Here is a 22909-nt window from a genome sequence, read left to right as displayed (position 1 = left end):
CCTGCACTGTTTAGTATAATGCTTAGCAAGCACACATCTTATCACCTGAAAAAACAATGCTTTTGTATGGTGAATTCTCCAATAAATCTCCAACTAGCTACCCCGGAAAATCTGCTGAAGTCCAACCAGCTACCCCGGAAAATCTGCTCAAGTCCAACCAGCTATCCCGGAAAACCTGCTCAAGTCCAACCAGCTATCCCAGAAAACCGGCTCAAGTCAACGAACACTTCCACCACACATTACTCATTGGTGGTATCATTTGGTCGTTCAATCCACTGTAGAATTTTATCTCTATAACATGAGGCAGATCTGGAAATATGACAGCAACAACTGTCTGCCTCATAACTCAACGACTGAAGGATAGACAGTGATTGGGGGACACAAATGCCCTAGTATTTTCATAAAAAATATAACCTCGAAAGAAGCAAGTCATACACAACCCATATGTCCGCTCATATCTCTATAAAACTGTCTCTAGGTTCAAATACCAGGGATGATTATCGACATCATGGTCGTGCAGAAGTCGTTTTAAAATCAAATTTGTTCAAATGAAAATTGGTGTGAGTCATTCATTTGAACAAACTTGATGTGGTAGTTCTCAGTAGGATGGTACTGTGACACTGACTTTTGGTTGTTAGAAGTTGCTTTAAGAGTTTTCAAAATTTTACCCGTCTAACCATGAATGTGGGTCAAGGCCATTTGTTTGAATGAATTTGACAGACCTCAGCCTAGTATGCCACTAGCCAAACAACATGACCCTGCTTGAAATGGAATTTTGAATATTTAAAAAAAAACTTGAGGCCCAAGGGCCTTACGCTCACCTAAGTCACAATGGTTCTTGTAACATGTCACAGAAATGATTTTGTTAAGAAAAGTAATATAACTTTAACTATTCATATAACAAAAATGTAAATTGTGTATACATTAAGTGCAGTCCCAAGCTTCTAACCAAATTCGAATAAAAAAAATTCACTAAAGACTTGAATTTTCCTATATAAAATTTTCCACCCAGGAACAGTAGAACATCTTTGAAAATTCAGTCAATTTGACCCACTTTTCGCCCTGCCCATCAGCCCCTGGGGGTCAGCCGAGGTCAGTATGTGCATCTCATTAAGTTGTCAACTTAAACTAATAATTCTATCCAGGGTTGGACTATTTCCTATAGAAAATAATAATGTTCAAAAAAAGTTATTTTCCTCTATAAACTAAAGTAAACTTAACCCCATCTCAAGGGGGAAATGTGAGATCTGGGGTCATGAAATTTACAAGAGCACTTGATTCTAACATACTTAGGATTTGAGAAGAATATTTTTGACTCTGTTTAAGGTAACCTAAAAAGTTGACTTAATTCAATTACAAAAACCACAAACAACTGTATTTAGTTATTCGGATATGTTTTAATGTAACCACGATTAATCTGGATACAAAAATATATAACAACTGTATGTATAGCATCGGAAAACCGTCACAGAATTCAGTGACAACCAACTGTTAATAAATGTTAAATACTAAGCAAACTTAATGCTGCATTTTGTATAAATATAGTTTTAGTTCCAAACAAATAACACAAGCATTTTAAAATACAAAGCATATCTAAAATTGATATTAAATTTTCAACTTAAGTTATTAAGAAGCGCGTAAGGAAAACATTCAAAAGACTAGTGCACACTGACTATAAAATGTAAAACAAAGCTCATGGTAGACAACTCAAAATAAGCAAGTTCACAGAGACAAATGTCAACAACTGAAGGGCTGTATAAAATCTATCTATTTGGATGTAATTTACTGTTCAAATATCTTGTGTACATTTACAGAAAACTATTCCTTAAAAATTTACACACAAATAAGTCTAGCTACCTCCTTTTAATGTAGAACAATATCACAAGTTTTTTTATTTTACTTTGGTTACACTTTCGTTTTTCATCAAATAAAGTAAATTGCAATATATACCCTGTTTGATTGTTTTCTTATATAAAACATGTATTAAATAAAAAAAAAAACGATTAACACCAAAGAACATACCGACTTATCAAGAAATCTTATCATTCGTTCATATTTTTGTATAGTGAGTTACCAAGACAACAACAGTGTTGTAAAATAGCTAATCCATGTAAATGCCATAGCTTTATCTCAGTTCTCTGTTGTTGGCATAATAGCTTATCCACAAAATCAAATACTATTCTGTAAGAGTGAGCTCAATTTTACAAAGGATACAGTTTCTGTGAGTTCACTATGGAGTGAATACAATTTCTGTGAAAGTGAACTCTCTTGTAGTGAGTATAACGTCTGAATGTGTGATCTTCCTTCTTCGTGAATTCAGTTACTGTGAGAGTGAGCTCCCTGCGGAGTGAATACAAATACTGTGAGAGTAAGCCCCCTTCTTAGTGTATATGCTTACTGTGAGATTGAGCTCCCTGCGGAGTGAATACAACTACTGTAGCCCCCTTCTTAGTGTATATGCTTACTGTGAGATTGAGCTCCCTGCGGAGTGAATACAAATGCTGTGAAAGTAAGCTCCCTTGTTAGTGTATATGCTTTATGTGAGAGTGAGCTCCCTAAGGAGTAAATACAACTACTTAGTGTATATGCTTACTGTGAGATTGAGCTCCCTGCGGAGTGAATACAACTACTGTAAGAGTTAACTCCCTTCTTGGTGCTTTTTACTGAATAAAATTTGCTGTGAAATTTGTGAATACAATTTTTGTGAGAGCGAGTTCTCTCCCTTTTTTGTGCATGCCATTACTGTGAGTGTAAGCTCTCTTCTCCATGCTTCTCAGTAAATACAATTTCTGTGAGTATAAGCTTCCTTCTTAGTGTATCTTAATGAAGACAACTGCTGAGAGTAAGCTCCCCTCTTAGCACTTCTTAATGACTACATTTACTGTGAAGTAAGCTCCATTCGTAGCATTTTCTAAATGAATGCATACAATTACTGTGAGAGTAATCTTCTTTACATTTCTTAGTGAATACAATTACTGTGAGATTGAGCTTCCTCAAGTGTGAATAGAATTCTGTGACAGTGTACTCCTTTATTAGGGAGAATACAAACTGATATAAACTGATTAAGAAAAGCTAACTACATGTACATCTAAATGGATGAGATAACTTTGAATGATGATACCAGATATATCAGAAAATACCTGGTACTGATTATGTCATAATTCCCAGAAAGACTACCCATGTAATTTAATCAAATGTATTGCAAACATTTTTTGAGCATTAAGTTATTGGTTTAGTAGTGAGACAACTGTTCTTTAACAACATTTCGCATTTTATACAAGACATGATTTTCCTAAAATTAAACTTCAACTGGCGTTGGTCTCAGAAATTCTTCCACCATTATCCATGTGTTACGCAGTGATGATGTTTTACCACACCATGAATGTTGATCTAGGCCTTTTTTTCCCGCTTCACTCTGCCCATCAGATAGAATTCCTTGTTAGGCTTCATGTTAGTGAGGTAGGCCATACGATTAGATAAGGCAAACAGTGCAACAACAGCACCGATATCCCAAGCATCATCCTTAGTGAGGCCATGTTTATACAGGTTTTCAAATTTTTCCTCTGACAGGGGGCGACAGTGACAGAGGTCCTGAGCGAAGTCCAGTATAGCATACTGTCGGGCATCAATGTCAGACGTCTTCCAGTTTGCTGCCAACTAAAGAACCCAAAACATTTTCTTTGCCACATCAATGGAATTTATTAGAAACTGTCCTAAACATTTTGTTCAGTTTAAGAAATCCCCTAAAATATCCAAAATGTCACTAAGGTCAGAAAAGTTCCTCTATACATTATTTGTCAATAAGGTTCAACATACTGAAAAATTTTCCTTTACTCTATCTTACTAGTCACACTTTAGCACCAGGAAAATCATATTTAAAGATAACCATACATACCTGGTCTGCTTGGCATGGGTTTTTGGACCAGATTTGGAGTGTTGTTCAATGGGCTATTATGTGAGGTATAAATAGTTATACATACCTGGTCTGCTTAGTGTGGATTTTTAGTGGTAGATCAGGTGCATTTCTCAACAGACTATCGTAGGAGGTATAAACACCTGGTGTGGACTTTTAGAGTAGATCCACTGCAGTGCTTGTAAACTATCATGGTATACATACCTGGTCTGCTTAGTGTGGATTTTTAGTGGTAGATCAGGTGCATTTCTCAATAGGCTATTGTAGGAGGTATAAACACCTATACATACCTGGTCCGCTTGGAGTGGGATTTTTAGTGGTAGATCAGGTGCATTTCTCAATAGGCTATTGTAGGAGGTATAAACACCTATACATACCTGGTCCGCTTGGAGTGGGATTTTTAGTGGTAGATCAGGTGCATTTCTCAACAGACTATTGTAGGAGGTATAAACACCTGGTGTGGACTTTTAGAGTAGATCCACTGCAGTGCTTGTAAACTATCATGGTATACATACCTGGTCTGCTTAGTGTGGATTTTTAGTGGTAGATCAGGTGCATTTCTCAATAGGCTATTGTAGGAGGTATAAACACCTATACATACCTGGTCCGCTTGGAGTGGGATTTTTAGTGGTAGATCAGGTGCATTTCTCAATAGGCTATTGTAGGAGGTATAAACACCTATACATACCTGGTCCGCTTGGAGTGGGATTTTTAGTGGTAGATCAGGTGCATTTCTCAACAGACTATTGTAGGAGGTATAAACACCTGGTGTGGATTTTTAGAGTAGGTCCGCTTGGTGTGGGTTTTTAGAGTAGATCCATTGCAGTGCTTGTAGGCTAACATGTGAGGTGTAAACAGTTACTGGTATAAACTGTTAGGTTAGGAGGTATAAACACCTGGTGTGGATTTTTAGAGTAGATCCACTGCAGAGCTTATAGGCTATCATGGTATACATACCTGGTCCACTTGGTGTAGGATTTTTAGAGTAGATCCACTGCAGAGCTTATAGGCTATCATGGTATACATACCTGGTCCGCTTGGTGTGGGTTTTTAGAGTAGATCCTGTGCAGTGCTCCGTGGGCTATTATGCAGTACAAACAACCATTTTCAGAGGATGTTGCCACAATGATCATTTCCTTGTCTGCCTTTGTCAAATTACCTACAAGCAGCAGTTAGCCTAATCAGAACATGCATGGTCTAGTCAAAAAACCTGTTTTTTTCTCTCTTTTTTTCCACCTTAAAACTGCCTCCATCCTTTTGAGGTACAAACTTCCTTCGATACCACATAAAAAGTAGTCAATAACATAATAAATCCAGGAAGATCTTACCTCGGTCACCCATCACAACATCATAATAGTTCATGAAGCATCGTAGATCATCAGGTCGATAGGACAACGCATTGAAGACATTTGGCATGAAACCAGACTGGAAAGAAAATATAATATTGATAGATAGATCCATTTTCGGCTATAGAGCTTGTAGCTGCATATGTATCAAAACTCAGTGATTTTGTTTAAATTAGCCTTTGTTAGGCTCCACATCAAGTGTTTAAAAGTTTGTACTAACCTTCTCCTCTACTTCAGTTAGCCGGTCCCTTACGTCTTCAGGAAGGTCCTTAAGTTCTGGCACTGGAAAGCGACTGTAGTCAGTCACCTTGCCTCCCAACTGACTGCTGTACTGGACACTGGTAGTGTGGACATATTGTTGACTGTATTTGGGTGGATGTGACACCTGTATTGAAGTACAAGTAATAACTAGGTTTGAAAATTAGCTATAACTGTTTTTTACTTAGATAAGCAAGATAAAAAAGTGTACAGATAATGTCATAAGGACATCAAAAGAATAGCTGTGAAACAAACAGTGCATTTCCTCTCTTGTGACTAAATCTTCAGCTTCCAGTATTTGGCATCCCAAAAAGTTAAGATCAAGGGTTGATTCAGATTTTTAAAAAAAATAAGATAAAAACAAAATCTTCAAGTTTGGAAAAAACAAAGGAGCTGAAATATACATTATCCATCAACACAAAACTAATACATTGAAGTGAAAATGTTCTATAAAAGCTCTGAATCTGCCCCTTCCTTGTATCCTCATGCCCCAAAGACTAAAAAGCAAATCTGCACAGACCAAAACATAACAAAAAAACATATTGGTAACACTAACATGTAGGTAACACAACTGACACTTCCAGGAGCAAAGAATCCAAAGCTTGCTACCATTGAAAGCTACAACCTATGGGGCCATTCTAAAATTGTACTTACTTTTATCTAACATGACAAAATAAATCACAAAAAAATTAATTGTTTCTGATCAATGCCACCTCCCACGACCTCAAAGTCTGTCCATCCCTCTGTCTGTACCTACATCTGTGATAAGTTTGTCAGTGCTCTAGTGGCCTCATTCGTTGAAGGACTCTCATCAAACTTTACTCACTTAAAAAGTATTGAAATATCTCCGTCACCTTTAAGTTTCAAGGTTGTTGGGTCAAGGTCAAGGTCTCTTACTATCTATAGAAAATCATTGCCAGTACTTTAGAAGCTTCATTTCTTGAAGGATTATCATTAAACTTCACATATTAACAAAGCAGGGTTGTTGGGTCAAGGTCACTTACTATTTTAAGAAAAATCATCAGTGCTCTAGTGCAATCACTCTTTGAGGGATTCTGATCAAACTTAAAAACTCACACTCTTCTGAAACATTAAAATATCTCATACAAGCTCAATTTTCATGGATTTTGGGTCAAGGACACTGTTACTACTTTCTGAAAATCAACAGCACTTCAGAGATTTCATTCTTTGGAGTATTCATCAAACCACACACTCACAAAACATCAAATTATCTTGGATAAGTGTGAATTTCAGGTAAGTTGGGTCAAGGTCACCAGTACTTATTAATAGAAAATCTTCAAAGCTCTAGCAGCGTCGTTCCTTACAGAATTTTAATGAACTTCACACAAATACAGATGATACATGTGTATTACTACACATTGGTGATCTTCTACCAAATAACTGACCTACATTTTGTACAATACCTCAGCATACTGCTAATAATTGACCTACATTTTGTACAATACCTCAGCATACTTCTAACAATTGACCTACATTTTGTACAATACCTCAGCATACTGCTAATAATTGACCAATATTTTGCACAATACCTCAGCATACTGAGTATTGTCATTATGATGGCATATTTATTTTAAAAACAGTTTAGAAAATTGAACTTTTTTCCAAACTAACACCAAACAGCACCATCTTTATAAATCATTACTGTGTTACAGCTTGTGGGTGCTGGTACCCGCTAATACTCAGTATGCTTGATTTAGAAGCACCATCACTATACATAAGGGAGTCTACTTTGACATGAATGGTCACATTCTGGCCTATTATATGGTAGACAGAAAATGTCCGACACTAAAATAATCATATTAAATGCCAATATTCATATATATGATGTTGTTGATATTTACATTTTTATTGACTTTGTTGGTTTTAAAATGAGACTGAAATTATCAGTTTAATTGTATGGTTTTAAATACTTTCATAAGTAAAGTACAGATATGTGATTCTTGAATAATCTGAGCTGTCGGTTTGAAGAGAGGAACTAGAGTGAAACCAAGATGCCCCAAAGTCACACTTACAGCAGTAGGTTAAAAATTGTCACGCACCGAGTGTCTTTACAAGCAAAGAACAGCCAGTTAAAGAGACGCGGTGATATGTAATGCATTTTGGACATAAATGTGAAAATTGAGAAACATATAATTACGCATGTCAATGTCCTGAATTTTGACAGAGATGATCTTAAAATCCTATTCATCTCGTCGTGTCCAACTCCAAATCACTTATCTTGAGATAGAGGGTTCATTGTACCAAGTTACCATTATGTTTTTCCCTCAAGTATCCGCCAAAATATTTTGATTAAATTACATCATCTTCTTAATTAATATATTTGTATAAAACTAATCAATGCAAAAAATGCACTGTTATATTTTAAAAGTGAATCGACAAGTGCTCATACCAACGATACCTCCCCCGGCTGTTGGGAGTTTGATACAATCGGGAACCCTCGGCACTTTTCTCAAGCGAGAAAATACTCACATTCGGTTGTTGGAAAATCCCTCTGTGACGTCATAATAAGGATGGCATCCTCCTTGACAAGGTCGGCTTTCTCCAAGCTCTGTAAACATATACCGCGCTCTGTGGCATGTGTAGGTATTCCATAACAATTTTGTAGTTACAGAATTGTAATTCCAATATAAATCCCATTCATGAATACAGGAAAAATATCGGTGGTGTTGGCCTATTTCTCTCATTCACATGTCAAAACCCACGTGTTGATTGTTGCTGAGCAGAACTTCCGCACTTTTCGCATAAAGTGTGCCCTTTTACAAATCATTTGATGTTAAAACTGTAATTCACGATAGAAAATAGTAAAACCCTTATGTATATCTGAACAGCTGCCAATTTTGGTCGCTGTTAGCATTTGAAAGAATGATAATCAAATGGATTATACCTAGTCATTTTAACGATATTTCAGACAACCCAACAGTGTCAGAGCAGAGATTTTCAAAGCTCCACACCAACCCACCAGGCCCTGGTAAGTTCAATTTTAGCTGTATTGCGGTCTCTCGGTCTGTAAACTTTCATTACTACAAACTGAAAATTCTTTTTTTTCAATTAGATTATTGGTTAATGACTTGAATGTTTCATTGTTTGGAGGATAAAGCATACAGTAGGGGTTTCACGATAAGTTCCTATTAGTTTATAATAGTTTATGTCTTCCAAATCTGGATTTTATTAAACATATATAAATTTCAGAAATAAATGTTAAAAACCAAAATATCATACTTGCCACAAAATTATCCACTTCAAAGTATACTATGTTGCTTTCATATTTGTATGTTTATATTATGAGAGCCAATTATGACTCCTGATTACAGTCTGTCTCAGAGCCTGTTTCACATCCTGATGGGAAACAAAAGGTAACCCTGGTTCCAGGGGATGGGGTAGGACCACACCTCATGGGCAGTGTCCGTGATGTATTCCAGGCAGCTGGAGCTCCTGTAGAGTTTGAAGAATATTTCATTAGGTAATATTTTTTCTTTATCAATATATTTTTTTCCCATTTTTAACTCATTTCTATTTTTGGGCATTACAATCTGATTATCTGTTCCCATCGTATGTATGTATTTGTGAATTTGATAGGATGTTTTGCACATTGAATCCTATTTTCAAAATATGATGGGTTTACAAAATATGGACTTATGACATTCATTCATGCATGCATTCATGATGAAAAACATTTTTGTCACATAGTGACTGTAAATAGCTGAATCACTAAAGGCATCATTTTACTATGTAGTGAGGTGCAGCCGTCCCAAAGTGCCAGCATCAGCACAGTGGTGGATTCATTCAAGCGTAATGGAGTCGGGCTCAAGGGAATCATTACAACACCATCCAACTTCAAAGGGGGTGTGCTCCAGACCCTCAATATGAAGATTAGGTGAGTAGAATAACATTCAGGATTGTCCTCAAGGCCCTCAACATGAAGAACAGGTGAGTTGGAGAATGTTGAGAGGTGTTCTCTGGACCCTCAACATGAAGAACCGATGTGTTGGAGAATGTTGAGGGTTGCCCTCCAGACCTTCAACATTAAGATCAAATGAAAGGGAGATTATTTAGAGGTGTTGTCCAGACACTCGGTGTGAAGTTCATGTGAAGTAAAAACCAAAAGTAATCTTATTACATCTTTTGTGTCTGTTAAATCGGTTCACTTGTCAGGTCTCTAATCTTTCTGTGAGGAATCTATGACCTCTGTTATCGGTGAGTTTTATAATGACATTACCTGAAATTGTAAGCTATTTTGACTTTTGAGATCTATCATAATGTAGTCTTTTGTTACCAATGATGAAATAATCTGTTTCATTTGAACAGGGCAGAGTTGGATCTTTTTGCTAATGTTGTTGTCATCAAAAGTTTACCCGGTTTCAAAACCCGTCACAAGAATCTTGACTTTGTCATCATTCGTGAACAAACAGAAGGAGAATATAGTGCACTAGAGCATGAGGTATGTATCCCATGTAGTTCATCACTGACTGTGTAGTGTCAGCAATGGACTGTTTATATGAGTCACAAAGGACACTATCTAACATATAGAGAGAGAATCTCTTCATCATATTTAACTGATCCAGGTGTTCTGGGTTCACTTATTTTAACATTATTTTTCTGCATCCTTGGGTATACTGAAATCACCCTGTCTGGAAGTCTGTTGTCTGCAAATCTTGTCCAGATAACTCCTCTTAAACTTGTGAACCAGTTTCATAGAAACTTTGCAGCAATGTTAGACACTGTAATATTATGTAGTTGTGCATACAGAATTTTTTTCCAGAAATTTTTGTTGCCATGGTAACCAGGTCATTCTACATAGGTTTTTTGAGTACTGACTCTTAGCTGATCAGTCCTTAGATCAATTTTAATGAAACTTTGTCAACTAGAGAAACTAATCAAAGCCTATATTTTCACATATCAGGTGTTTCCAGAACTGTTACTACGGGAACCTAAAGACAGGTTTTGATTTGTTGAAGTTTAAATATTGACTGATTATGCTGGAAATTGAAATATACAGATTTTGAAGAATGGTAATTACAATTTTACTATTCAAAACCATTCAGTGTCATATGGTTTCCATGGTAACCAAAAAAGACCTCAGATTAGGAGGATCTTGGCCAGACATTTTTATCTAAACTTGGGAGCCAGTTTTACCAAAACAATACAAAAATGTTATTGGCCATATGTGGATTTGTGTGTGATGACCCAGAGTTCATGATTCCTTGGAACACATTTATATTTAAATTTGGTTGAACTGGGTAACATACCAAAGGCTATGATTTAACACATCAGATGTTTACATAATTGTTACTATGGAAACATAATGGAGTTTCCTGATTGGTCAAAATGGAGGTATTGTTACTTGACCAATGTACATATCATAAAACAACATGTTTTAATTTACTTTCTTATCAATTACATTTCCCTCCTTTAGCATCATTTTTGTATTTAATGGTCCAAAGGCCACTTTTCGTTTCTGATGTTTGGGCATGGCAAGGGAATGGGATAAGTGGATGGAAATTTAACATCATACATCATAATCCATTGCTTGTACCAACTCTTTGCATCTGTGGAAGGGGGTTGGGGAGAGGGGATTAGTTATTCTCAGGATGACAGTTCAAGTCTAACTTTGTTTTGCTTTCAGAGCGTCACTGGAGTGGTAGAGTGTTTAAAAGTTGTAACAAGGATGAAGTCTAAACGGATTGCTAAGTTTGCTTTTGATTATGCTACTCGGAATAACAGACAAAAGGTGACAGCTGTACACAAAGCCAACATCATGTAAGTCAGTGTATACTGATGAACAGTACACAAATTCAACATTATATCAGTCAATACAGGGAGTGGGGACAAGTGATTTTGGAGGATTTATCTCCCATTTTCTCATAGAAGTGATTCAACTTGATTTATCTCCCCTTTCCTGATAGGAGTGATAATTGTGATAATTACCCTGATATGCATGATTCTGGTTGATAACCCCACCACACCCTTATGCAATATTAGTGATTCTTGTGGATTTATCTCCCCTTACCTGATATGAATTATTCTTGTGGATTTATCTCCCCTTACTTGGTAGGATTCGTATAGATTTGTCTACTCTTATGCTTGAAAATAAATGTTTGCTAAAATGAAATTCTCTGAGGATTTATATATTTCCATGTTATCATAAAAAGAATTACACATTTATAGAGAATAGTACACCAACATCGGGCATGGATTTATTGTAACAAACTCTACAGGTTCAATGTGGATTACATGTTTGGTTATAGCATTTATTAGGTTTGGAAGGAGTGATCTGGAATCTTACAAAATATAATGGCTACTTTCCCTACAAAGGGCAGCATTGTAGATGCCATAGATATTTGTTTCTCACATGCTAAAATAGTAGAGTAGGATGTGAAGCTTCGTCAGTAGTATTCATAGTACAGATGATGAGTTTATATGACAGCCATAAGAATGCTGCTATGGTAACTCATGAACCAAAGTATATCTGACAGTATCCATTGTTTCACAGGAAGCTGGGTGATGGCCTGTTCCTGAAGTGTTGTGAGGAAGTAGCACAATACTACCCTAAGATAAAGTTTGAGACCATGATCATCGACAACTGCTGCATGCAGGTAAGATAGGACACAACGATATGTTTGACAGATACACTGCATTTGGTATGTACATGTTACAGGGCCTTATGTAAGGTCAAACATTCAAGTCTTAATCTGTTGTAAACCTGTTATAGGACATTGAGTCAGTTGGATTATATAGTTAAAACACCTGATGTCAGATCAGACATGACATTAAATCTGTTGTATACATGTTAGAGGGCCTGATGTCAGGTCACACATCAGACACTGCATCTGGTATACATGTTAAGGGCCTGATGTCAGGTCACACATCAGACACTGCATCTGGTATACATATTACATGGCCTGATATCAGGTCAGACATTCCTTACTACACTTGTTGTATACATTTTACTAGGCCTGATGTCAGGACAATCAACAGACACTGCATCTGGTATACATGTTACAGGGCATGATGTCAGTTGATATATACATGTTACAGGGTCTGGTGGCAGTTAAGACATGAGACACTACATCTGATATATACATGTCACAGGGCCTGATTTCAGGTCTGACATCATACACTACATGTGATACATATACATGTTACAGGGCCTGGTGTCAGTTCAGACCTCAGATACTACATCTGTTATATAAGTTAAGTAGGATGACAATCGCAACAAGCTTGCAGTAATTAATATTAATGTCAACAGATGGGCTTCATCAGGACACTCAAGTAAAAAAAATTTCTCCTAAAATACTCAAAATGTGGGCCAAACAAATACTGTGAAGTTAATAAAGGGGGTATGTGTGTGACCTTCTATGACCTCCTATACACTCTATATGGTAAGGTTCAACAGAATCAGTTGTCAATATACATATGACATATAGATACACAGATTAGTGTGGCTGGTATGAAATCTTTTGTATAGTCTTTGTCATTCTGCAGCTGATAGAACAAGCTTCAAAAATCTCATCAGGCAGATCTAAGTTTCTGATCTGATATCAGGCCCTGTAACATTTATATAACAGATAGACAACCTAAGAAATGGAGCCAACACTTATGCTTTCGTCTGATTCTGTTGTAAGTAATATCTGGTGATTTTGTTGACAGCTTGTATCCAACCCTCATCAGTTTGATGTGATGGTGATGCCTAATCTCTACGGTAACATTGTTGATAACTTAGCTGCAGGACTTGTGGGAGGCGCTGGAATTGTCCCCGGAGAGTGCTTCAGTAATGATGTTGCCATCTTTGAGCAGGTGAGATTGTAATTGATCTTATTCTGTAAAGCTGTGGTTGACACTTACTTGTACATATATGTATATAGTCACAAGTCACTTATACTTTGTAAACACAAGGGCTAACACATTACTTCTGACCCCAGGGTTTGGTTTCTTACACGAAGATGAAATAGCATTTGTAGCAAAAGCAGCAATATAGATATGAGTGGGCTTATTAACAGGCATGGACTTACTAGTTGGTAAATACAGTGAGTTGTAAAGGTTGCTGATAAAGTAAAACCATATTTGTTTTTATAAGATTGTCTGATCTAAAATACACAGGTGACCTATTGACGTCCTGTCAATATTGGTCTTATGTTAATGTTTTACATTTGAACTGAATTTCAAACATTTTAATGAAAAGTCATCAAATCATCCTTACATCCATGATTGCTATTTCAGTGATCATTCTGTCTGTTTTGTACTGTATTAAGGAATTATACCCAACATCATGCTCAGTGTTATTACAATGTAACGACTTATACCTCACTGTTTCAATTGTTTGAATTAAATTTTCCATTTAATGATGTATTTTATTACAACATGGAATATCACAATTTCATGACATAAAAAGAATTCTTTGAGTTTTCTTAAGATTGTGTCGAAGAAAGGAAACACACACTTCAACCAATCACATTAAATGGTACATAGCTTACCGACCAATGAGATAAGCTGTATTTACAGGGGGCACGTCATGCCTATGCAGAGGCCGTTGGTAAGAACATTGCCAACCCTACAGCTGTGTTACTGAGTGGCTGTAACATGCTGAAACACATGCACTTGGAGTACCACGCAAAGATTATACAAGATGCTATCACAAGGGTGATCAAAGCTGGCAAGGTAGGTCATAAGAGGTCTTGGAGGGTGCTATTTCAAACTTCATCATAGGGAAGGTAGATGTGTTATATCAAACTTCATCACAGGCCAGGTAGCTGTGCTATATCAAACTTCATCACAGGTGTGGGAGGTTGCTATATCAAACTTCATCACAGGTGAGGGAGGGTGCTATATCAAACTTCATCACAGGTGTGGAAGGGTGCTATATCAAACTTCATCACAGGTGTGGAAGGGTGCTATATCAAACTTCATCACAGGTGTGGAAGGGTGCTATATCAAACTTCATCACAGGTGAGGGAGGGTGCTATATCAAACTTCACAACAGGTGTGGAAGGGTGCTATATCAAACTTCATCACAGGTGTGGAAGGGTGCTATATCAAACTTCATCACAGGTGTGGAAGGGTGCTATATCAAACTTCACAACAGGTGTGGAAGGGTGCTATATCAAACATCATCACAGGTGTGGAAGGGTGCTATATCAAACTTCATCACAGGTGTGGAAGGGTGCTATATCAAACTTCACAACAGGTGTGGAAGGGTGCTATATCAAACTTCATCACAGGTGAGGGAGGGTGCTATATCAAACTTCATTACAGGTGTGGAAGGGTGCTATATCAAACTTCATCACAGGTGAGGGAGGGTGCTATATCAAACTTTATCACAGGTGTGGAAGGGTGCTATATCAAACTTCATCACAGGTGTGGAAGGGTGCTATATCAAACTTCATCACAGGTGTGGAAGGGTGCTATATCAAACTTCATCACAGGCCAGGTAGCTGTGCTATATCAAACTTCATCACAGGTGAGGGAGGGTGCTATATCAAACTTCATCACAGGTGTGGAAGGGTGCTATATCAAACTTCATCACAGGTGTGGAAGGGTGCTATATCAAACTTCATCACAGGCCAGGTAGCTGTGCTATATCAAACTTCATCACAGGTGTGGAAGGGTGCTATATCAAACTTCATCACAGGCCAGGTAGCTGTGCTATATCAAACTTCATCACAGGTGTGGAAGGGTGCTATATCAAACTTCACAACAGGTGTGGAAGGGTGCTATATCAAACTTCATCACAGGTGTGGAAGGGTGCTATATCAAACTTCACAACAGGTGTGGAAGGGTGCTATATCAAACTTCATCACAGGTGTGGAAGGGTGCTATATCAAACTTCATCACAGGTGTGGAAGGGTGCTATATCAAACTTCACAACAGGTGTGGAAGGGTGCTATATCAAACTTCATCACAGGTGAGGGAGGGTGCTATATCAAACTTCATCACAGGTGTGGAAGGGTGCTATATCAAACTTCATCACAGGTGTGGAAGGGTGCTATATCAAACTTCATCACAGGTGTGGAAGGGTGCTATATCAAACTTCATCACAGGTGTGGAAGGGTGCTATATCAAACTTCATCACAGGTGTGGAAGGGTGCTATATCAAACTTCATCACAGGTGTGGAAGGGTGCTATATCAAACTTCACAACAGGTGTGGAAGGGTGCTATATCAAACTTCATCACAGGTGTGGAAGGGTGCTATATCAAACTTCATCACAGGTGTGGAAGGGTGCTATATCAAACTTCACAACAGGTGTGGAAGGGTGCTATATCAAACATCATCACAGGTGTGGAAGGGTGCTATATCAAACTTCATCACAGGTGTGGAAGGGTGCTATATCAAACTTCACAACAGGTGTGGAAGGGTGCTATATCAAACTTCATCACAGGTGTGGAAGGGTGCTATATCAAACTTCATCACAGGTGTGGAAGGGTGCTATATCAAACTTCATCACAGGTGTGGAAGGGTGCTATATCAAACTTCACAACAGGTGTGGAAGGGTGCTATATCAAACTTCATCACAGGTGTGGAAGGGTGCTTTATCAAACTTCATCACAGGTGTGGAAGGGTGCTATATCAAACTTCACAACAGGTGTGGAAGGGTGCTATATCAAACTTCATCACAGGTGTGGAAGGGTGCTGTATCAAACTTCATCACAGGTGTGGAAGGGTGCTATATCAAACTTCATCACAGGTGAGGGAGGGTGCTATATAAAACTTCATTACAGGCCAGGTAGCTGTGCTATATCAAACTTCATCACAGGTGTGGAAGGGTGCTATATCAAACTTCATCACAGGTGTGGAAGGGTGCTATATCAAACTTCACAACAGGTGTGGAAGGGTGCTATATTTAACTTCATCACAGGTGTGGAAGGGTGCTATATCAAACTTCACAACAGGTGTGGAAGGGTGCTATATCAAACTTCATCACAGGTGAGGGAGGGTGCTATATCAAACTTCATTACAGGTGTGGAAGGGTGCTATATCAAACTTCATCACAGGTGAGGGAGGGTGCTATATCAAACTTCATCACAGGTGTGGAAGGGTGCTATATCAAACTTCATCACAGGTGTGGAAGGGTGCTATATCAAACTTCACAACAGGTGTGGAAGGGTGCTATATCAAACTTCATCACAGGCCAGGTAGCTGTGCTATATCAAACTTCATCACAGGTGAGGGAGGGTGATATATCAAACTTCATCACAGGTGTGGAAGGGTGCTATATCAAACTTCATCACAGGCCAGGTAGCTGTGCTATATCAAACTTCATCACAGGTGAGGGAGGGTGCTATATCAAACTTCATTACAGGTGAGGGAGGGTGCTATATCAAACTTCATCACAGGTGTGGAAGGGTGCTATATCAAACTTCATCACAGGTGTGGAAGGGTGCTATATCAAACTTCATCACAGGTGTGGAAGGGTGCTATATCAAACTTCATCACAGGTGTGGAAGGGTGCTATATCAAACTTCACAACAGGTGTGGAAGGGTGCTATATCAAACTTCATCACAGGTGAGGGAGGGTGCTATATCAAACTTCATTACAGGTGTGGAAGGGTGCTATATCAAACTTCATCACAGGTGAGGGAGGGTGCTATATCAAACTTCATCACAGGTGTGGAAGGGTGCTATATCAAACTTCATCACAGGTGTGGAAGGGTGCTATATCAAACTTCACAACAGGTGTGGAAGGGTGCTATATCAAACTTCATCACAGGCCAGGTAGCTGTGCTATATCAAACTTCATCACAGGTGAGGGAGGGTGATATATCAAACTTCATCACAGGTGTGGAAGGGTGCTATATCAAACTTCATCACAGGCCAGGTAGCTGTGCTATATCAAACTTCATCACAGGTGAGGGAGGGTGCTATATCAAACTTCATTACAGGTGAGGGAGGGTGCTATATCAAACTTCATCACAGGTGTGGAAGGGTGCTATATCAAACTTCATCACAGGTGTGGAAGGGTGCTATATCAAACTTCATCACAGGTGTGGAAGGGTGCTATATCAAACTTCATCACAGGTGTGGAAGGGTGCTATATCAAACTTCACAACAGGTGTGGAAGGGTGCTATATCAAACTTCATCACAGGTGAGGGAGGGTGCTATATCAAACTTCATTACAGGTGTGGAAGGGTGCTATATCAAACTTCATCACAGGTGAGGGAGGGTGCTATATCAAACTTCATCACAGGTGTGGAAGGGTGCTATATCAAACTTCATCACAGGTGTGGAAGGGTGCTATATCAAACTTCACAACAGGTGTGGAAGGGTGCTATATCAAACTTCATCACAGGCCAGGTAGCTGTGCTATATCAAACTTCATCACAGGTGAGGGAGGGTGATATATCAAACTTCATCACAGGTGTGGAAGGGTGCTATATCAAACTTCATCACAGGCCAGGTAGCTGTGCTATATCAAACTTCATCACAGGTGAGGGAGGGTGCTATATCAAACTTCATTACAGGTGTGGAAGGGTGCTATATCAAACTTCATCACAGGTGAGGGAGGGTGCTATATCAAACTTCATCACAGGTGTGGAAGGGTGCTATATCAAACTTCATCACAGGTGTGGAAGGGTGCTATATCAAACTTCATCACAGGTGTGGAAGGGTGCTATATCAAACTTCATCACAGGCCAGGTAGCTGTGCTATATCAAACTTCATCACAGGTGTGGAAGGGTGCTATATCAAACTTCATCACAGGCCAGGTAGCTGTGCTATATCAAACTTCATCACAGGTGTGGAAGGGTGCTATATCAAACTTCACAACAGGTGTGGAAGGGTGCTATATCAAACTTCATCACAGGTGTGGAAGGGTGCTATATCAAACTTCACAACAGGTGTGGAAGGGTGCTATATCAAACTTCATCACAGGTGTGGAAGGGTGCTATATCAAACTTCATCACAGGTGTGGAAGGGTGCTATATCAAACTTCACAACAGGTGTGGAAGGGTGCTATATCAAACTTCATCACAGGTGTGGAAGGGTGCTATATCAAACTTCATCACAGGTGTGGAAGGGTGCTATATCAAACTTCATCACAGGTGTGGAAGGGTGCTATATCAAACTTCATCACAGGTGAGGGAGGGTGCTATATCAAACTTCATCACAGGTGTGGAAGGGTGCTATATCAAACTTCACAACAGGTGTGGAAGGGTGCTATATCAAACTTCATCACAGGTGAGGGAGGGTGCTATATCAAGCTTCATCACAGGTGAGGGAGGGTGCTATATCAAACTTCATCACAGGTGTGGAAGGGTGCTATATCAAACTTCATCACAGGTGTGGGTGGGTGCTATATCGCACTTCATCACAGGTGAGGGAGGGTGTTATATCAAACTTCATCACAGGTGAGGGAGGGTGCTATATCAAACTTCATCACAGGTGAGGGAGGGTGCTATATCAAACTTCACAACAGGTGTGGAAGGGTGCTATATCAAACTTCACAACAGGTGTGGAAGGGTGCTATATCAAACTTCATCACAGGTGTGGAAGGGTGCTATATCAAGCTTCATCACAGGTGTGGAAGGGTGCTATATCAAGCTTCATCACAGGCCAGGTAGCTGTGCTATATCAAACTTCATCACAGGTGAGGGAGGGTGCTATATCAAACTTCATCACAGGTGTGGAAGGGTGCTATATCAAGCTTCATCACAGGTGAGGGAGGGTGCTATATCAAACTTCATCACAGGTGTGGGTGGGTGCTATATCGCACTTCATCACAGGTGAGGGAGGGTGTTATATTATCATGAATCATCAAAAGTCATGTTATATGGATCATAGAGGTACATGTAATTATCATCTAAGATCTCAGAGATTACCCTAAAGTGTTTAATTATGGGGAATTGCAGAGATCAGTATTGGTAAAGTTATCTGAAGGTCAAAGAAATGATTTTCGATACATAGTAGAGGTTACTCTCTCTGAGTCCATAAAGCTTACAATCTTTACACATATGTCGAATCTTTATATCATGGGTCAACCATAGACGTCACTATCTCCAGATTCATCAAGATGTGCTAGGGTCCTTGTATTCAGGGTCAGTCTAAGTCTCGGAGATCACACTCACCAGATTCATCAAGGGTGCTAGGGTCCTTTTATTCAGAGTTGGTCTAAGTCTCGGAGATCACACTCTCCAGATTCATCAAGAGGTGCTAGGGTCCTTGTATTCAGGGTCAGCAATTAACAGATCAAATTTAAAGAGGTTATCGCTCAAGGAGAGTAAGCTTAAAACATTTTCCAAATGAAATGATGATCTTTATCTTTGCTACACCTGTCTTGAGGACAAGCGAATTTATGCTTTTGTGCAGCATCCATTATCTGTCTGGCTTTACACAAATTCTTCTTTTCCACAACTAATTACCAGTTCAGGGTGTTTTTGTTTGGCCATTAGCTTGCTGTGATTGGGGGCTACCAGGTTTGTTTAAATTCGTGATTCCATCTCACTTTCAAGGTCATGGGGTCAAATGTGTTAAAATTTTTAAATAACTTCCCATCCATAGCCTAAATTACCAGGTTACAGATATTGATTCTGTAACATGCTGTGATGAAGGCTACCAAGTTTATTTCATTGAATGGCCTATTGCTCATCCTTCCTCCTGCCCTTCATGTTCTATCTTGTTCAGCCCAAATCTTCTACACATCTAATCACAGGAACTTAATACTTGGGAAATTGCTTCACCTTGGCAAGGTAGTGTATGGCATATCAAAAGTAGGTCACTCTGATCTACATTTTGACCTTAGACCTACATCAAAGAAAAAACTTGTCTAGGCACTATCTTCCACACTTTTAATCATGGGAACTTTATACTACAGAAATGGCTTAACCTTGGTGAGATGTTGTGTTGAGTATGAAAATTTAGATCACTTTGACTCAAATTTTGACTTGACCGACATTAATGAAAAAAAATTGTCTGGACCCTATCTTCTACACAACTAATCACTGGAACGTTAATACTTTGGGTTCACTTGGTGAGGCAGCGTGTCAGTGGGGGACTGTATTGCACCTAATTAACTTGTTTGATTAAACTAGAGTTAGTCTGCAGATGATATGAGCTATAAGAAAAGGTATGCCATTGAATGTGCAGAGGTCGGTGTTATTGTTCATAAAGTCAGCGAAACACTTGCAGAGTGGTCAATGTTGAAAAACTGTGTTGGGCTTTAAACCCTTCAAGAAAGATTTTTAATTACTGCATACAAATAAATTTCATCATTTCTTTTTTCAGATTAGAACAAAAGACATGGGCGGCTACTCGTCTACCAGTGACTTCACACATGCTGTCATCGACCATCTCCAGATGTAGGCCAACAAATTAGGTCAAGGACGTTTATTATAGGTCAAGGTTGATCTACCTCTCAAGATCTGGATACAGTTTTAGTATCAGTATTTGTTATCATTGGAGTTGTTCAGAAAGGAACGACTGGCTAGGCCAGTAAACTGCAGATAACATTGTTGTTGTATGTTTACAATAGCACCCAATAAAGTTGTTTATTCTGTAAATCCTAAATTTTATTAAGGAAATATTTATTCTTTGTTAAGTTGTTTTCTGTAATATTATATTTTGGCAGTAATGTGCTTATGTGATAATAACTCCTTTTAAGCTGTGTTTAAAGAGTAACAATGGACCAGGTGATTTCCTGGAGATGTTGTTACATACCCGGTAAGCTATACTTATACCTGTGTGTTTATGTGTTTTACACTAAAGGGATTACCATTAATGAATTTTGCCAAGAGAGATGACCATTAATGAATTTTACCTTGAGGGATGACCATTAATAAATTTCACTTCGAGAGATGACCATTTATGAATTTCACTTTGAGGGGTGACCATTAACAAGTCTTACCATAGGGGATGACCATTAACAAGTCTTACCTTAGGGGATGACCATTAACAAGTTTTACCTGAGGGGATGACCATTAACAAGTCTTACCTTAGACCATTTCTTACCTGGGGATGATTTCAAGTTTTACCTGAGGGGATGACCATTAACAAGTCTTACCTTAGGGGATGACCATTAACAAGTCTTACCTTAGGGGATGACCATTAACAAGTCTTACCTTAGGGGATGACCATTAACAAGTTTTACCTGAGGGGATGACCATTGACGAGTTTTACCTGAAGGGATGACCAAATGAGAAGTCATCTTGTCACAGGTCAAATTCATCACGTCAAACAATTGCACTCAAACTTCGCTTAAAGCTTCTTGGAAGGAAATGCCAGCTTCTGAGTGGCTTCCGGGTCCTGAGGTTAAAGGTTCATGTTATATAAGTCAGTTTCTGCAAAAAATCATTACATAGTTCTGTTAGGATGGTTGCACTCTGACTTTTTCCATTGTCTCTTTACTCGAGGTGCTAGCTTTCAATTGCATTTTGTGTTCATAGGTCAAAGGTTGAGGTCACCATTATCATATTCAGAAATAAGAAAATACAGCAAAAATATGTCACACAACAATGTTAATAGTAAATATTTACTATGATATAATGATACTTGATTGAATGAAATCATATGTGACCTGACCACATGTCAAGGTCATCATGTAAAAGGCCATGGTTAGATTTCAATTGTTTTACTGGAAAATATTTTCTTTTTACATTATGATAAAGACACTTGACTACAGGTCAAGGTCTAAGGTCAACGTTAAAATTTGAATATTTCAGCGATAAGTAATTGGCTATCGCATTATAACCCAAAGTTGATCGCAATGAACAAATGAGGAGCCTGACTGAAGGTCAAGGTATCAAATAAGGTATCAACTAACCAGTGCTTAACATCATGGAGTCAAAGGTAAAGGTCAAATAGTACCTTTCTTAATGATAAATATTTTGTCACAGTCAAACAAGGTCTCAACTGATCCAATTTCAATGGTTAGACTCATAGCAAGATGCAGTCTGGTATGTCTGTATTCTAGGTTGAATAAAACAGGATATACCATATGCCAGTGTGGTGTAAATTTTAACCTGATCATGATTTTTGGTCCTGATGATTGACAGATTTCAGTTCAGAAAGTCCTTAGAAGTGTTCAGTTTTTATCGTGTTTAGTATACACATATTATTGTTGATTTAATGTTGTCCTATTTATTGATAATCTTGATCTGTTATGTTTTCTGAGAAAAGACTGCCCAACAATAGTTTTTAAAACAAATTTGTTAGGTCATATGTAACCTTCAAACTAAAGATAGATGCTCTAATCAATCCAACTGATTCATCATTTCCAGGCATTGGATCAGTCTTTCTATTCATGAATTTTCAGAGAGACTAGGATTTTTATCCAGTGGCTCCAGATCCAGATACTAGACACACACTCTACTGATACTAGACTCACACTCTACTGATACTAGAGTCATACTCCACTGATACTAGAGTCATACTCCACTGATACTA

General features: G+C 38.4%; 2 protein-coding genes across 3 annotated transcripts; one reads left to right on the top strand and one right to left on the bottom strand.

Moving 5' to 3' along the window:
- Positions 1–1377: 1377 nt before the first annotated feature.
- On the bottom strand, positions 1378–7781 carry LOC132546022 (uncharacterized). Of its 2 annotated transcripts, none has more exons than XM_060209716.1 (5): positions 7676–7781; positions 5480–5644; positions 5242–5338; positions 4942–5072; positions 1378–3657 (listed from the first exon to the last, which is right to left on the bottom strand). In XM_060209716.1, exons 1-5 carry the CDS (start codon positions 7724–7726, stop codon positions 3391–3393), a joined length of 711 nt encoding a protein of 236 aa, XP_060065699.1. In that variant the 5' UTR covers positions 7727–7781; the 3' UTR covers positions 1378–3390. The 2 variants fall into 2 exon arrangements, with proteins under 2 accessions (XP_060065699.1, XP_060065700.1); XM_060209717.1 differs by lacking the exon at positions 7676–7781 and adding an exon at positions 6522–6576.
- Positions 7782–8048: 267 nt separating this feature from the next.
- On the top strand, positions 8049–21446 carry LOC132546055 (isocitrate dehydrogenase [NAD] subunit beta, mitochondrial-like). The gene is made up of 10 exons (XM_060209750.1): positions 8049–8117; positions 8447–8506; positions 8850–8998; positions 9272–9412; positions 9844–9976; positions 11162–11295; positions 12029–12131; positions 13186–13332; positions 14038–14193; positions 20753–21446. Exons 1-10 carry the CDS (start codon positions 8049–8051, stop codon positions 20828–20830), a joined length of 1170 nt encoding a protein of 389 aa, XP_060065733.1. The 3' UTR covers positions 20831–21446.
- The last annotated feature ends 1463 nt before the right edge of the window (positions 21447–22909 follow it).

This window comes from Ylistrum balloti, unplaced genomic scaffold, assembly GCF_031769215.1.
Source record: "Ylistrum balloti isolate Yb309-2 unplaced genomic scaffold, AGI_CSIRO_Ybal_v1 Utg369874, whole genome shotgun sequence".
Classification (NCBI taxonomy): domain Eukaryota; kingdom Metazoa; phylum Mollusca; class Bivalvia; order Pectinida; family Pectinidae; genus Ylistrum; species Ylistrum balloti.
This window is presented reverse-complemented; position numbering and strand designations above follow the sequence as displayed.